Source organism: Petaurus breviceps, unplaced genomic scaffold, assembly GCF_028583685.1.
Source record: "Petaurus breviceps papuanus isolate PSGF00001 unplaced genomic scaffold, PetGlider_PUasm1.0 187, whole genome shotgun sequence".
Classification (NCBI taxonomy): domain Eukaryota; kingdom Metazoa; phylum Chordata; class Mammalia; order Diprotodontia; family Petauridae; genus Petaurus; species Petaurus breviceps.
The window spans coordinates 8,548,715-8,566,095 of NW_027185799.1; the positions used below are offsets into that span (position 1 = coordinate 8,548,715).

The following is a 17,381-nucleotide window of genomic DNA, read 5'->3' on the forward strand; positions in this document are numbered from 1 at the left end:
TGCCTACAGGTACTCAAAACTAAACAGCACTCTGGATATTGTAAGCACAGTGCAATGGACCTTTCACCTCCATATCACTGAAGAGCATATTTCTACTAGTACATTCTAAAACTGCATTAGCTTTTGTGGCTACCATGCCAAAGCACTGGTTCTGATGAGCCTCTCTACTTCTAAAAGTCCCAGGTCCTTTTCACTTGAATAGGTTTGGAGAACCTTGGGGAAAGCAGCTGGATTTGGATTTGGAGAAACTGGGTACAAATCCCCATTCTGTCACTTTACTTCTATGATCTGAAGTCATTTAACTTTTTTGGTCCTCAGTTTCCTTACCTATAAAATGAGGAAGTTTAATTAGATAACCTTTTTGGTCCCCTTCAGCTCTAAATCTAGCCCTTGATGTTTGTGTAGTTCATTTTTTTTACTCTGTATGTGAGATTTTACATTTATTTTGATGAAATTTTATCTCCTTAGTCTCTGCTCCTCCTTCAGTCTTTTAAAATCTTTAAAAATTTTGATTCTGTCTCTAATATATTAGCTATCCCTCCCAGGCTTGTTATTTGCACATTGGTTAAGTTTTCCAAACAACTTTCAAGGAGTCTGAGGTTTAAATGGAAAAAAAAAAGATTTACTTATGACCTTCAAACCACGGGCAGTTTAAATATTTTTGTGAGATACTCTTTAAACACATAGCACTATGGGGGAAATGAACTTGAGTCTTATTTTAGAATCATCATTTCAGGAATTTTACTTTTTTGGAAATATAGGTCCCTATTCAAAACTACTTTGTGTGAATTGTTGAGATGATAGAGGCTAGAAGATGCTAGAAAATGTTAGAAGTTGAGTTAGCAACACTCCACAGAAACATTTAAAAGCATTTTGTTTAGATGGTACCTATGATTTTTTTTTAATTTTCAAAGTTTCTCAAGTTGCTTAATTAACAATGCAACTGAAACTAATCTACCCTATAATTTATATTCAGGAAAAGCAACTTCCTAATTCATCTTCCCCCTTTGACTGATTTCCTAACATATCAAAAAGTATTCAAGCTAAGCTTTTCTGCCTGGAGCCTGGGTCTTCTGGGACCTGAGTCCACCCTATGATTTAAACTTGCCCCTGTTGTTCAGTCCTTTTAGTTGTGTCTGTCTCTGTGACTTTATTTGGGGTTTTCCTGGCAAAGCTACTGGAGTAGTTTGCCATTCTCTTCTCCCACAAATTTTACAGATGAGGAAACTGAGGCAAACTAGGTTAAGTGATTTGCCCAGGGTCATATAGCTAGTAACTGTCCTTTGAATTCAGGTCTTCCTAATTTTAGGCCCAGCTTTCTATCTACTGTACCACTCAGCAGCCAACTTTATTCCAACTTTCCCCTCCAATACTACCCCAAACCATTCTGATTTCTAGGGTACCTTTCAGTTTTTCATATTTAGGAATTTATGATCCATCCATCAGGCACATGTTCAGCTCATTCTCCCATTTATCTGGAATTCTGTCTCCTCTGCCCATCCAAATCCTACAAAGTTCATCTTAAATTTAGCATATTCCATAAAGCCTTCCCATACTCTGTACATTCCCTCTCCTCTGGGTCCCTCCAGTACTAAACACATGTAACTACACAACTCACAATGCTTCATTCTCTATCTGTTTTGGTCCCTGTTACTTTATGTGTGTTAGTCCTGTCTCCTAACAAGATTGTAGATTCCTTCAGAGAACAGACTATGCCTTTTACATCTCCCCACAGCACCCAGCATATTGTATGACAGCAGCATTTAAAGCTGGAAGAGCCCTAATAGGTTATCTGGTTTGACTTCCTCACTTTACAGATGAAAAGCTGAGAGGTCTAGAGCAAACAGATAACTTGCTCATGGTCACACAGGTACTAAATAGCAAAGCTGGTCCTTTTATTTCAAAGGAAACATTCTTTCTACTACATATATTCTAATTGATTTAATCAAGCTCCTCAAAGTATCAGACAAAAAAGAATAAGTTTTTTTTTCCTATGGAAAATCTCCAGGCCTTCAGGATATAAGAAGAAGCAGTTTCATTATAACCTTCAGTGCTTAGTTAATGGAATCACCTGTTCTGATGCTGGCCTTTGAAATTAAGCACGAGACAGGGAGGAACCCTTGTATACATCACTTGAATGACTTCCAAAACACCAACTGTTGTTTAAGTGGAGGGGGAGCTGAGGCAAGTAAGAGACAAATAAGTTCCCTAGAAATTCAAAAGTCTGGCTAGTTAGGGATAGCCTCAGAAACCTGCAGTCTCCATTTATGTGGCTATCAGGATAATTCTAATTCTAATATAACACTAAAAGATAAGATGACTTGGGGAGTGATGGTTATAGAAAACATTTAGGAGCAGAGTGCGTCCCAGAGTATATTTCCAACGGTCCTAACCCTGCAAAGTCCTTTTCTTATTTTCTGATCCACAAAACTGTAGCCATCTACCATTCTTGGTACACAGATCTCTGCCCAACAGTTTCTTTATAAGCTATTTCATCTCCCTGAAGCTGCATAAAGAATGTGGGGTGGTTTAGTGAAAACCCTCACACCTTTCTGCAAGTTTAACAAGGGAAGAGAATTGAAGCAAAAACCAGAAAAGAACTGAGACCCAAGAAGTAAGCCCAAGCATCCTATTTGGAAAGATTAAAAGCTGCCTTATAGATGGAGCTCACTCTTAAAACTCTACTGTTCATCTTTAGGTGAGAGCTTTCTCTAAGGTTTTCTATCTGAAGGACTATGGCTAATGTTCATGACATCAATTTATGTTATCACATGTATGTTTATATTGGCCATACCATCCATTCTCAGGTAAGTATTACCATGTCTCTCAAATTTATTTTTGTTCTGTCTCACCCATCTATAATCGCTACTTGGACAATTCCTTAATAGCAGAGTTCACTAACTGTGTGTTGAGAACTCCTCAGAACCTTTGACCACTTTGAAGAAGGTAGTGTTCTAAAATATCTTCTTTTAATTCCTGGAGAAAAAATGTCAAGTAGATGGTCAAGAAGGGTTAATTTTTTTTTGTTGTTGATTTTTTTTTGTGATATTACTGTATAAATTATTCATTTTCTTGGTTCCATTTATTTCATTCATCAGTTTATAAAAGTTCTCAAAATTGTTCATTTTAGAGTAATCTGCATATGTTTGATGTTAAAACAAAAACATCAATAAAACTTTCAAAATACAATTTACAGTAAACACTGTATACTTAAAAATCAGTTAAATATATTTGCGTATAGACTCTAGTGTCCCTTGCTGTACTTAAAGTTACTTATGATTCTTACCTTCAGACAACATATTATCACTGTCACAGTAAAATCCCTAGAAAACTACTCAGGATTCCCTCTTCCCCCTCTCTCCCATGTATACATGTTCTTCTCTGGTATTTGTGTGTACATGTACATAATACATATATATACACAATGCATATATATATACACACATATACATATGTGTCTCCCTTTATTTTATTTTTTCTCAATTTACAATTATTTTTTAAATATTGACTTTCAAATTCCCTTCCTCCCTCCCTTCTCTTCCTCCTTGATAAGGCAGGCAATTTGATACAGATTATACATGTGAAGTCATGCAAAACATATTTTCATATTAGTCATGTTGTAAAAGAAAACAAACCAAAAAAAAGAAAAGAAAAGAAAAAAGTTTAAAAAAGTATGCTTTCATCTGCATTCAGACTCCACCAGTTTTTTCTCTGGAGGTGGACAGCATTTTTCATCATACGTCCTTTGGAATTGTCTTAGATCTTTGTATTGCTGAGAATAGCTGTCATTCACTAAATCATGTACAATATCGCCATTACTGTGTACAATGTTTTCCTAGTTTTGCTCACTTCACTTTACATCAATTCATGTAAGTCTTCCCAGGTTTCTTCTTCTTCTTTTTTTTTTTTAAAGCAATCAGGGTTAAGTAACTTGCTCAAGGTTACACGGCCAGTTATTTCTGGGTGTGGTGCTGAATATCTGAGCCCGGATTTGATCCCCAGGTCATCCCAACACTGGAGCCGGTGCTGTTACTTGTTGAGCCACCTGGCCGCCCCTAAGCAATTGGGGTTAAGTAACTTGCTCAAGGTTACACGGCCAGGTGTTTCTGGGTGGGTGCTAAGTGTCTGAGCCCGGGATTTGCTCTCCAGGTCTTTTCAACACTGGAGCCAGTGCTCTTGCTCTTACTCACTGTGCCACCTGGCCACCCCACCCCCAGGTTTCTTCTGAAAGCATCCTGCTTGTCATTTCATATAGCACAAGAGTAGTTCATCATAATAGTAACGTACTGCAACTTGCTCAGTCATTCCCCAATTGATGGGCATCCCCTCAATTTTCAATTCTTTGTCACCACAAAAAGAGTGTGTATATGTATGCATGTTGTATGTGCATATATATTTGTGTATATATAGATATATGTTATGTATATAGGTATGTTCCTTTTTCTTTGATTTTTTGGGAATACAATAGTGGTATTGATGAGTCAAAGGATATACACAGTTTTATAGCCCTTTGGGCATAGTTCCAAACTGCTCTCCAGAATGGTTAGATCACCAATAGTGTATTAGTGTCACAATTTTTTCACATGCCTTCCAACATTTGTCATTTTCATTTTCTGTCTTATTAAGCAATCTGATAGGTATGAGGTGATACTTCAAAGTTATTTTAATTTGCATTTCTCCAATAGTGATTTAAAACATGTTTTCATATGGCTATGGAACACTTTTATTTCTTCTTCTGAAAACTGCCATTCATATTCTTTGACCATTTGTCAGTTGGGGAATGACTTGTATTCTTATAAATTTAACTCAATTCTCTATATATTTGAGAAATGGTGTCATCAGAGAAACTTGCTATAATTTTTTTTCCCTAGTTCTTTCTTTCCTTCTAATCTTGGGTATCGGTTTTGTTTCTGCAAAACTTTTTAAATTTAATGTAATCAAATTATCTATTTTGGATTCCATAATAATCTCTATCTCTTATTTGATCATAAATTCTTCTCTTATCCATAGATCTAATGGGTAAAATTTTCCACGCTCCTGTTATTTGGTTATTGATATCACCCTTTATGTCTAAATAATGTGCCCATTTTGACCTTATCTTGTTAAACAGTGTGAGATGTTGGTCTGTACCTAGTTTTTGCCAAACTGTTTTATAGTTTTCCCAGAAATTTTTGTGAAATAGTGAGTTTCTCTTCCCAAAGCTTGGATCTTGCGGTTTTACTATAGTCATTTACTACATTGTGTACCTAATTTATTCCACTGATTTACCACTTTATTCTTAGCCAGTTTTGGATTGTCTTGATGATTACCACTTTCTAATACGGTCTGAGACCTGGTAAAGGTGGGATAGTTTTCAACCTGAGACAGGGTGAAGGGGGAGTCAGAAGTCAGGGCATTTGCTGATTCAACCAACAGCTCATGATCTGGCCATTCCTTAACTAAACCTTCTCGAAGGCTTCCAACAATTTGTGTGATTTAGGTTCTCCTGGAAACTTCCAAAATGCACACTACGGCCTGCAAATGTCAAATGTGACACATTAAATCAAACTTTCGTTTTGGCTACAACTATCTCTGAATGTGTTGGTGATGCATGTTCACATTAGTGATGAACAAATGTTTTGTTTGGCAATAGAATGAGGGAGATGAGTTAGTTACTCAGTTCCCAGGGCATGGATCAAGTACATTCTAAATGCTTTAGTGTTTGGTATATTATCTGTGGCTAATTCTTAAAAATGAAAGAAATCCCAGGCGGGTTGGTTCTGGAGGGAGGGAGAACTTTATTGCATGGTCATACCCCAATAGTGACATTCTTTGGAGGGAAGAAATTAACTGGGGTCAAGCTCTAAATGTTTATCCTTTCTTCTCCTAAAATCTCCTGGGTACATAAAAATACTTCTCCCTCTATCAGTGCCACATAACACCGTTAAGATTAAGAAACTGCAGACCTTAACAAACTTAAAGTGCTATTTTAATTTTGGATATTAAAGTTAGTGCTAGACTATAGTTTAGCCTAGAAGGACTCATGTTAGGAGGGTAGATTTTTCCTCTAATCAGGTACTTTTGAGATCAACAGTACTTATCAAAAATTATAAACTGGCCACCAATATTATGCCTTGTATTTTCCATGTGCTGTATATGTTGTGACTCTTTGGTCACTTGGGCCTCTCCATTTCATTATTATTTCTAAAGTAACTACCTTTCTTTCCGTTCCTGGAGACATTTGATTGCCACTGGAAGCCCTGTGGAAGGTCTGATGCCCTAGCAACTAATTGGACCCTCTTAAAGGTTGAATTTTATGACTGACCTATTTACAGGTCTGAGAAGCTTCTCTCAGAAAGGCAGACATCTTGGATCTTAATTTTTAAGTGTCAAGTTTTGCTGAACTCAAGGTTAAATGAGTTGAAATTTAGAGTTAGACCCAATACAACTCTTCATGAAGCCTTTTCTTTAAGAAAAAAATAAAGCCTCAATCTAATTCACACATCTCCATGATAATGTTTGTTTAAAGTCTATTACAATCATTTATGTTAAGAGATTAGCAGGTGCAGAGGAAAGACCATGATATAGTTTTAAAGGTTTTTAACCATATTTCCTAGGATTGAGACTGGGGTAGGGCCCGGATCTGTGATTTCACTGGTACAGGGTACTCCCAAGTGAGAAACCTCTCTCTAGCAATGCAGGTCAGCACCATCTCTGTAAATTCTAGCTCCAGGTGGCTGCCTAGAGCACCAAGAAACTCAGAGGTTTGCCCAAGGTAAGACTTTATTATGTGCCAAAGGCTGAACTTGAACTCAGTCCCTCCTGGAATCAAGGCCAACCCTCTGCACACCTTGCCAAACTGCCACTCAAACATTTCTCACATATATTTAATATACAAGAATATATTAGAAGGGACTCCACTAAAAACTGGATTAAGAGCACCAGTGAGAGATTTCCCTGCCAACTAAAGCATGGAGAACACTTCCAAAAACATATCCCCAGAGCCTGGGAACCTTGGGATCAAATGAGATAATCTCTGTAGAGTTTAGCACAGTACCTGGTCCACGATAAATGCTACATAAATACTTATTCCTTTCCCTTTCAGTGGCTATAAGCAAGTTTTTACTATATGCAAACCATCCAGTGCCCTATACCCTTCAAGTGGATCTGAGAACTTTAATCCCAGAATTTTGTTATGTGTGGTTTCTCTCTATGGCTTCCTGTATTTGGATTTAACCACAAACAAATACTGTATATACCAATGACCAAAACAAAGAGCTCATGATTTTTCCCCACCCGTAGAAATTTGTTCATGTAAATTCAGCTGCATGGTCAATACAATCTAAGTAGTTGTACTATTAGATGGTCACAGTGGTAACTTCAGATTCTGTCTAACCCGGAAGAATCCATTATATGCTAGAATTTCTAGAGGATGAAAAGTTTTAACCCATTCCATATTTTCAACTTCCCACCATTAAAAAAAAAAGCATCTTTTATGTAGGAAATAATCTCTGATGTTCAGATACCATTTTTAAAAATAAGGAAGCAGTTTTTAACCTCAAGGAAGGGTTGTTTCAGAAAGAGTTTCATCTAGTAATCCCTAAGCCTCAGGCATATTTCTGAACCTGTTGCCTAGATGGAAGAGAAATGAACCCCCTATTTTCTCCATAATTTGTTAATCTGAAGGTGAGAATGCTAAGTAAAATGCCAGGCTCTCTGTGGCACTCATGTTAATTGAATTAAATTGAACATAGTGATTGATTCCAATAAAGTCTGTCATCCTGTCATTGAGTCAGCCAATATTTATTGAGAACCTGCTACATGCAGCTCCTATGAATGGGCAAAACACAGAAGATAAGGTTTGTGCCCTCTAGAAGTTTGCAATCCCCTTGGAGAGATACCTTTGAATGTAAATAAAACTTAACATATCAACAGGTGGTATTTTCCATGGTACAGTGTAGTCAGAGGATGTAGAATAGATAACAGAAAAGAAGAGAAACTAGTTTCTGACATGTAATCAGTGCTTAATAAATGCTTGTGGACAGACTAACTGGGAGGGGTTCTGGAGGAGGTTATCTTTGAACTCTTCTGAGGAAGGGAAAGGTCATGGACCAGAAGAGAAAGAAGGTAAGGGCATTTCAAGGAGTGCTTACTGTTTATCGAATGGGATAGCAGTATCACAGGGGAAGTCATTAGACAGCAGAATAGGTTCCCTACAGCTGACAATGAATCCCTGTCTCCCTGAATTTCTCATAGCTCTCTTTGAGCCACCTCTCCTTTGCTGTAACCCCATTCTAGTTTGCTGTATAACACATCCTCCTCTTAGACTACAATACCCCTGAGGATAGGGACTCTTCTCTTTCATGTATCCCCAACACCCAGCAGCTTCATGTACAGAGCAGGCACTTAATAAATATTTGTGAAATAATTAGAAAGGAAATGTTAATGTTCTAAAGACAGGTTGGGGAATAGAAGAAAAGCGTAGTTGGTGGAGGGTTTAAAGTAAGTTCCAGACAAAGGATTCTGGATTTGATATAAGAGATTATTGCAGGTTCTGGACCAGAGAAGTTGTTATTTAATGACAGTGTTGTGAGAGTTTTCTTAGCAACTGTGCAAGAGGTTGAAACTCAAGTTAGAGGGGTCAGCTTGGAGACTTAAAGAACAACTTTAAAGAACAACTTGTAAAAGAACAACTTTCATTAACAGATTTCAATTTCCATGCAAACATTAGGCTATAGCATTGAAGACCTCTCTCAGGTAGGTGGGTTAGATATATTAAGATCTCTATTATAAAACTGGGAAAATTGGGACAGAGAGGTATCTCTATTTCCCTGAAGAAGCATTCAAGGCAAAGCCCAGGGGAGTGGGGGTGAGGGCTCATGGACGCTAACTTTTATTTTTCTTTTCTGGAACCACCATGAACAAAACAAAGTTATCCCCAATTTACCACATTCATTTTGCACTGTTTCTGCATTTGATTTTTAAAAATTTATCCTGACCAAAAGGACCCAAGGAAAGCATTTCCTTCTACAGACAATTCTATATGATATAATGAGGCAGAGTCTATTAAAATAAATAACTTTCAATTATTAATTCTGAGAATTTGGGGTAGATCTTCCAAACTGACTTGATTTGCTATCAAATAAGTAACTAACTTTTAAAATGATAACCTCTCCTGCCCTATGCATCATGTAAAACTCAGACTTAAACGAATCTGGTAGCTATGTCATGATGTCCCAGTTTCTTTGTGCTATTTTGTTTTATTTTTTTTGTTTTGTTTCTCCCAATACAGAAAAGCAAAAACATGACAAAATTGGATGTAAAACAGTTCCCCATTTTATGTGTCAGGGAGAGGAGCAGAGGAACACCGGCACACAGAACTGAGAGAAGTAGGGTCCTTTGTTGACAATCTTATTGTTTCCCTTTAATGCATTGTTTAGAATAGCAATTATACACCATCTCCCATTATCCTACACACAAAACCACTACTGCACAGCCGTTACTCTTTCCCAACAATTGGCAAATAAAGAAATAAATTTATTGTGGGTGAGACATGCCAGGCTGAGAGTCCTGCATTCCGAAGCCCTTATTTGACCCAAAGAACAGGTGTGCTGCACAGGCATTATTAGTGACATCTCCCTCTCTCCCTGGACACATTCTTCACTGCCTTCCCATTGCCTTGGTGAGAGCATTTCTCTCTGACTTGGAAGGGACAATCAATTACCTAAGTGGGGAGGAGTATTTTTAAGGCTATGCTTTCTCTGCCATAGGGAGAGTGATCTGATCAGTATTCGAATTTATCAGCACAGATAGAGTTTACTAGTCAAATTCATTTAGACATAGCCAGAACATGTACTTATACCAGTGACCCAATCTAGGACCTTGTACAAATTACCAGTTCTTGTGTTCTAGCATCCTTAACAATAATATTGGAACCCATCTCAATAGTGTGTAATAATCCCACAACATTTCCATATTGCTGTACTCTAGGGAATTACTGTGAGTATTGCAAAAATGACCCAGAGTATACTTTGCAGACTAGCATATAAGAAAGACAGTTTTCTCCCCTTGATAAACTGATTTTCCTTTCTGTCTTTTTCTTTTCTAGGATTTCTCCATACTTCTAAGATTTCTAGTAAAATAGTTTTGCTCCAATTTCATCCTTAGGCACCATCATCCAATCTTTGTTATGGATCTATAGGATTTCATTTATTGACATTTAATTATAATTCCATCTAGCTACCCATTCATGAAATGGATCCAAGTTAATTTGATGCTGTTTCTTTGCTCACCCTCACCTTCTGATCCCATTTTCTATCATCAGCAAATTAAACTAGATTATTTCTAGTTCCTCAATTTAAGTTATTTATATACTTAAAAACAGCAGAGTTCAATTGGCTGAACGTTGTGTGGGCCCTACTTAATGTTCCTTCACAGTGAGCTTAATAGAACTTTTCATGTGCACCCTCCTTGTTCTCTTTTTTAAACCAGTTCTATATCTCTTCCAATAAACTACTTGTGATTGGCAATAGAAAGGCAGGTCTGTGTCACACTGAATGTTACCCAAGTCCGGTTAGAGATCCAAACAAACAGAAAAGTCCCCATTATCACAGTAACTCTGAGGTCCTAACTCATGTCTAGGCTTCAAGTAAATTCATTGTACTCCAAAGGAAAATCTGTGGGGTTAAGCCTCCAACCTAGAATTCTGGTCAGCAGAAATGGGCAAACCAAAACCAACGTTCAGACCCTGTGACCTAGAATTTTTTCCACATAGCTTTTACCTACGACTTCTTGCATATCAAATGAGGCAATACATATTGTTTGGAAAAAAAAAAAAACAGCACTTTGCAAAACTTAAATTCCCACATAAATGTCAGCCATGATTATTATTATTCCTTTGAGGAGGCAAAGAAACTTAGTCAGCTAACTAAATTGCAATACCTTGGCCCAAGGTTAGTTATTAAAAAAATACTTAGCTGAGCTGGGTCACTACTATCTCTATCTGTGTCTTAACCCAAGGAGAAAAAAAAGTAAGAATGACAATCAGGGAAATTCCTAAGACAAGGCCTTTCTTTCCTGAGTCTACAGAGGGAATGTCAATTGGATAGATTATCACCATACTCATTTTGTCCCAAATGGCCCCCACAGAATCCAGTTTTCATTACAGACTAAACCACTTAATTAACCTTGTTAATAGTGATGTTCATACAACTCAGGACAAATAAAAGTTTTGCCTTCCAGTTGTATGATATAAAACTACCCCCGTGAATAGCTACAGTCTGATGAAATGAGTTTTTTTTTTTTTAATACCTTCAGGTGTTCCTCTTAAACAGGTTTCCACTTGAGCCCTTAGATTCAAAGCCTTCAGGGCAAGGCCAAGTTTCCGCCAGCATTCTGAACAACACTGAGTTTGCTGTCAGTACTCAACAAATTATAAATAATGACAACACTAATGAAGCATTCTTTGTTAAACGGAAATGCTTCAAGGTAGGAAAATCAAGCAACAAGTTAACCTGTATCACAAGATTGTGCTAAGAAAAAATAAACCTTCATAGCTCCTCTGTTGGCTTCTCAACCACAACAAATAAGTTACTTTCAACTCAGGAGTTAACCATTTCTCTCTATTAGACTTTCCATTTACTTCCAATATTGCTCTTATATATAGTTCTTATGAATAAAGATTATTCTGATATTGTTTGGATTATTTGTTATTGCTGTCAAATTGGTTCCATTTGATTTTGAATGCATTTGCATTTTTTCTTAAGACCACAGTAGATATTCTTATTTCAATTTCCAGCATCTAAAATAATCTACATTTTCCCCTTCCTTTCCTACCACCATACAAGAAAATCAGATAGGAACTAGAAAGCCAAAAAGCTCTATTCCATAGCCCAGATTGCCAGGGAACAGCATTTAGGGAGCACTCAATTGAAGAGAGTAATGTATTTTAGTGTTAAGGTCAATCTAACTGTCATAATGTCCTAAGTAATGGTGGATCTTCCACTGCTTCCTAGTCTTTCTTGTGACTCAAGGACTTTTTCTATAATTTCTTACATATCCCCTTTCTAAAAATTAGACTTCAATTCCTTTCTACCATATCAAATCACCGGTCTTCCTTTTCAATATGTCAATATCCTTCAAATACCTGGAGGTCTTAAGTTATCCCTAAGATAATGATTAGCCAAGCTAAACGTTCTTCCCTAAAACCTATTTTTTTTTAATTTCTTCAATTTCTCAGAGTCTGTCTCACAGGAATTCATGGAATTTTTCTACATGTCTTGAACCACAACGGTGCTCTAAAATATATACAGTATTCTTGGAGCTGCCTCCCTAAAATCAGGAAGAAAGAGCCCCCGTCAGTGATTTGTTTCACGTGATGTGGTATCTCAGCACACACCACTCAAAATAGTATCAGTCTGACTCTTTTTTTTTTTTTTGCCACATCACACAGTCAAACTCACATAAATATTTGCTTCTTATTCCAGCCCCAAACTCTTCTCCCTGTTACTTTAAGTTTCTTCCTCCAGCTAAATCTGTGCATTGGGGGGGGGGGAGATTCCCAGCTAGCTCCCTTCACCCTTTAAGTTCCATCCTACAACATGTACAGGGCTTAATTGTGGCTCAGAAGCCCATTTTACCATTGGAGTCTTCTACTTCTTCAGCAGAAGCTGCTTTCTGTGAGGAGTGGTGGGCATGTGAGGAGAGAAGGCTGACGAGGCGTGGTCTTGGGAGGGTCAGGGCTTTTCCGTGGATCTTAAGGGAGTGTTCTTTCAGCTGGCTGATTGTCATGGTGGAAAAGGAGCACCAGGAACATCTGTAGGCATGTTCACCTAGGAGAGGTGATAGTAAGCAACAGGTCAAGAAATGGGAGAAGGGAAGGTGAAAAGCAGGTGGGGAATGGAAAAGGGAAGGGAAATGAGGAGAAGAGAATTACTGTAGTCATTCATTTTAGAACCGTGGTTGTCAAATATCCTGGTCTAGCAGAGTTTAAAACCCCATGTGCCACCATCCCTACCAAAAAGTTCCCATGGGGGAAGGGTGTCCTTCCTTTGACATTCCATGCCCGAGGGCAGAGGGGGAGATGCTTAGGGGAGAAGACTGAAACTTTGTAGTTCTGTTGTTGAAGGGAATAGGGAGTTAGAGCAGACTTTATATACGATTTCCTTCAGCAAGCACTTCCATGCTTCTCCCTTCCTCCCTTTCCTTGTCTGTAGGTAGCTTCTCCTACTTGGGTAAGAACTGAACCATGTAATCGAACTATGTCAATCAATTCTCATCCATAGCATCTACGATGTTTTCCCTGATGACAAGGAATCTTAACCAGATATAAGCCCATCTTATTCTTCTATTGTGTTCTAACCTAGAAACCAACATCTTAGAGAATTCTAGAAATCTCATTGCTGGTCAGTCCCCAATGCTTTTGTACCTCACATGTAACCAGGACGGCAGTAATCCAAGAGCTGTCAAAAGGCTTCAGCATTTGGAGTAAGTCTAAGTTTTCCAGCCTTGATTCATTTTCCCTGTTCCTCACCACCGAGACACCCCCTTTGGCACACACCAGGACAAAAATCAAGGTGATCCCAGGAAAGGCTTGAAAGGATGCTATGCTTTGTACCTGAGAAGAAGTCTTTTAGTTGGGTGAATCCCAAAGGATCTGTGAGAATAGTTGACATTTATATGATGCCTTAAGGTTTATAAAGCACTTTCATACATTTTATCTCATGTGAGCCTCACATTAGTACTGTGAGGGAGATACTATTATTATCCTCATTTTACAGGTAAGAAAGTAAGGCTGAGAGAGTTTTAACCTGACCAGGGTCAAACAGCTAGTGTAGGATTTAACTCAGGTCTTCCCCACTGTAACTCTAGTGCCCTGTCTACTGGCTTTTTGGTTGTTGTTTATTCATTTCAGTCGTGTCTGATTCTCTGTAAACCCATTTGGGGTTTTCTTGGCAAAGATATAGAAGTGGTTTTCCATCTCCTTCTCCAACTCATTTTACAGAAGAAGAAACTGAGGCAAACTGGGGTAAGTGACTCATCCAGGGTTACACAGCTAGTAAGTGTCTAAAACCTCTCATAATAACCAATATTTATATAATATTTAAGGCTTGCAAATCACTTTACATATATTATCTTATTTGAGTATATAATTCACTCAACAGCTTATTTACTGACCTAGCCAATTCTTTCCAGGCCTTCCAAATTAAGGGGTAGTATAACGATGTCAATGTGATTAATACCAACATTCTTGCTCTGCTAGGTTAATCTTTCAGTTTTCACACAAATTAACATTTGCACAGAGGCTTTGAATACTAATGAGTTGACTTAAACAGAACAACCAGAGAAATTACTAGTCTAGGTCACTCATTTTTGCCAAACTTTTGTTTAATTGGTAGAAGAAATATTTTGCTTAGGCTCAAAATCTTAGAATCATAGAATCTCAGAGGTAGAAAGGAACTCAGAAGCCATTCAGCCAAATCACTGCCTAAAGTGTGAGTTCTGTCATTTGGGTGGAGAACCTATGGCTTTGAGGCCACATGTGGCCCTCTAGGTCCTCAAGTGTGGAGCTTTGACTGAATCCAAACTTCACAGAACAAATCAGATTTGTTTTCACCATATCAAGTCACCAGTCTTCCTTCTCATTATTTCAATATCTTTCAAATGCCTGAAGATCTTAAGTTATCCCTAAGATACTGATTGGCCAAGCTAAACATTCTTCCCTAAAATCTATTTTTCTATTTCTTCAATTTCTCAGAGTCTCTCTTGTTGGAATTCCTGGAATTTTTCTTGAATGTCTTGAACCACAAAGGTGCCCTAAAAAAATACAATATTCTATTAGCTGAACAAATCGGATTTGTTCTGTGAAGTTTGAATTCGGTCAAAGGGCCACACTTGAGGACCTAGACGGCCACATGTGGCCTCCAGGCAGCATGTTCCGGTCCACCCCTGGTAACAATATCCTTAACAAATGGTTCTGTTTGAATGCTTCCATTGATAAGGCAGTTTCTTCCATTTATGGACAACTCTAATTGTTAAGAAGTTTTTCCTGATGCTGGGCTGAAATCTGTCTCCCTGTAATTTCAACCATCTGACCTTAGTTCTGAAAACTTGAAGCAAGCCAAACCAGTTTACTACCTCTTCTATGTCAAGATCCTTCAGGTATGTCAGGTCAGTGATCCTATCTGCACCACGTCTTCTCTTCTGCACGGTTGGTATCCTCAGGGGCCCTGAAGGTAGCATCCTATGCCTGCATTCCCAGTTCCCTGCCATTGTGGGCATCCTCTTCTAGGCACACTCCAGTTTATTAGGGCCCCTCCTAAAAGGGCTGCCCAGAACTGAATGTGTGAACACCCCAGCCTCCACAGACAACATCAACCCAGAGGTTTCCAAGGTCCAAATGAGAATACTCTCATTCAATCCATTCTCAAAGGCAAAGTTTTAATTCTGGGTAACCTGCTATTATCATCCAGCGCTTAGCACAGGCCCTTAATAAATACTTGTTGATTTGTTATTATCCAAGAAGAACCAGGTTCCTTGTTCTTTGGAGTATTACTTCTTTCCATCAGAAAAGCACAAAGCACAAGCCTAAGTCAGTTCCGAGCATATAAATTTAACTCAGTGCCCTGGAGTCAATGTGAGGCCTCACGAACTCTTTTTTAACTCCTTTCAACAAGTTCAATCATTTAACTGGTTCCCAGTGGAAAAAAAGTACTTTTGACAAGGCTGTTGCCTGTGGGAGCAACTCACCACAGAAGGGGCTCCTATTGAATAAACTGCCACTTACATAGGTGGGAGAACGAGTGGTTCTAAGCCCAAGGGCAACCATTTACGTTCCTGGAGATGCCAACACCGGGTCTTAGAAACTCGGCATGTTCACAAGTGAACTGAGAATCCTATCCCCTGCCTAAATGTCTTTTTTTTTTTTAAGTTTCCTCCCTTCATAAATTCCAATCTTTGTGGATAGCATTGCCATCCAGTCCAGAAGGATCTTCATACAGAAGAGCGCTTACTATGTGCCAGGCACTGTGCTGGGCCCAGAGAATGGAGAGACCAAACAAAAAGATGCTTCTGGCCATCAAAGAGCTCACGCCCCCTCACTTACTCAGGCTTCCATCTTGGACTCTTCCCTTTTGTTCATACCCTCCATCCAAACAGCTGCCAAACCCTGATGACCCTGACAATCCTACCTCTAAAATTCCTCTCATCTGTCCAATGCCACCATTCTTACACGGGCAGGCTTTCACCACTTCTTGCCTTGACTACACTGCTCTAATCTCCTAAATCCTAAACCATTGCTTTTGGCTTCTTGCCTCTACTCTCTCCTTTTCTCGCCATACCATCTTTGACACTGCTGCCAGTGTAATCTTCCTAATGTACAAGTCTGATCACACCACTCCCTGATCAAAGGCTTGGGGCTGTTCTCCTTTATGTGTGAAAAAAAAATAAGCTTCACCTGGGTGCGGCTAGGTGGTGCAGTAAATAGAGCACTGGCCCTGGAGTCAGGAGGACCTGAGTTCAAATGTGGCCTCAGACACTTAACACAAAAAACTAGCCGAGTAACTTTGGGCAAGTCACTTAACTCCAATTGCCCTGCCTTCCCTCCAAAAAGCAAATAATAATAATAATAATGAATAATAAGCTTCACCTGGCATTCAAGGCTCTCCACAGTCTAGCTCTAACTTATTCCTTCTCACATTCTATGTTGCAACCAAACTACTATTGACCATCACTCCAAATAATTCTGCCTTCTCCCACCTTTATGCATTTATTCCCCATATATGAAAGAGATCTGTTATTGTTCAGTCATTTCAGTTGTGCCCGACTCTTCACGACCCCATTTGTTTTTTTTTTGTTTTTAGGCAAAGACACTGGAGTGGTTTCCCATTTCCTTCTCCAGCTCATTTTACAGATGAGGAAACTGAGGCAAATCTTTCACCTTAAGTGACTTGCCCAGAGTCACACAGCTAGTAAGTGTTTGAGGCTCAGAACTTTATCCACTGCTCCACCTAGCTACCCCAAGACCTATGAAAGAGATTCCTGGGTTCAAATCCCAGCTCAAATACTAGCTATGTGACCATAACTTCTCTTGACCTGTTTTCTCATTTATAAAAATGAAGGGGTTGGATTTGAGGGCCTCTAAGCTGCCTTTTAGCAATACATCTACGATCTCATCATTTTTGTCTTCCTTCAAGGTCTAGCTCAGGGGTAGGGAAACTGCGGCCTGAAGGGGCCTCATTTGGGGACCTGTAGGGACACATGTGACTTTGAGGTCCCAGGTTCCCACCCTAGGACTCAGAGTCAAGTGACAACTCTTTTGTGAGGTCTTCCTTGATTTTCTCCTGTTCCCCTGTTTAAACCCCTGTCTAAAAGCTCCCCTCCTCCTGGCTTGTCTTCCATGTATA

At 38.7% G+C, this 17,381-nt stretch overlaps 1 protein-coding gene across 11 annotated transcripts in view; it reads right to left on the minus strand.

The window, feature by feature from the left end:
• The window catches only part of ZNF462 (zinc finger protein 462), a 162,225-nt gene that overhangs the window by 55,438 nt on the left and 89,406 nt on the right, over positions 1 to 17,381 (minus strand). For all 11 annotated transcript variants that reach the window (XM_069090641.1, XM_069090637.1, XM_069090642.1 and 8 more), the window contains one exon: positions 12,618 to 12,809. In XM_069090641.1, coding sequence (XP_068946742.1) covers positions 12,618 to 12,809 — 192 coding nt within the window. The remainder of the gene's footprint in view (positions 1 to 12,617; positions 12,810 to 17,381) is intronic.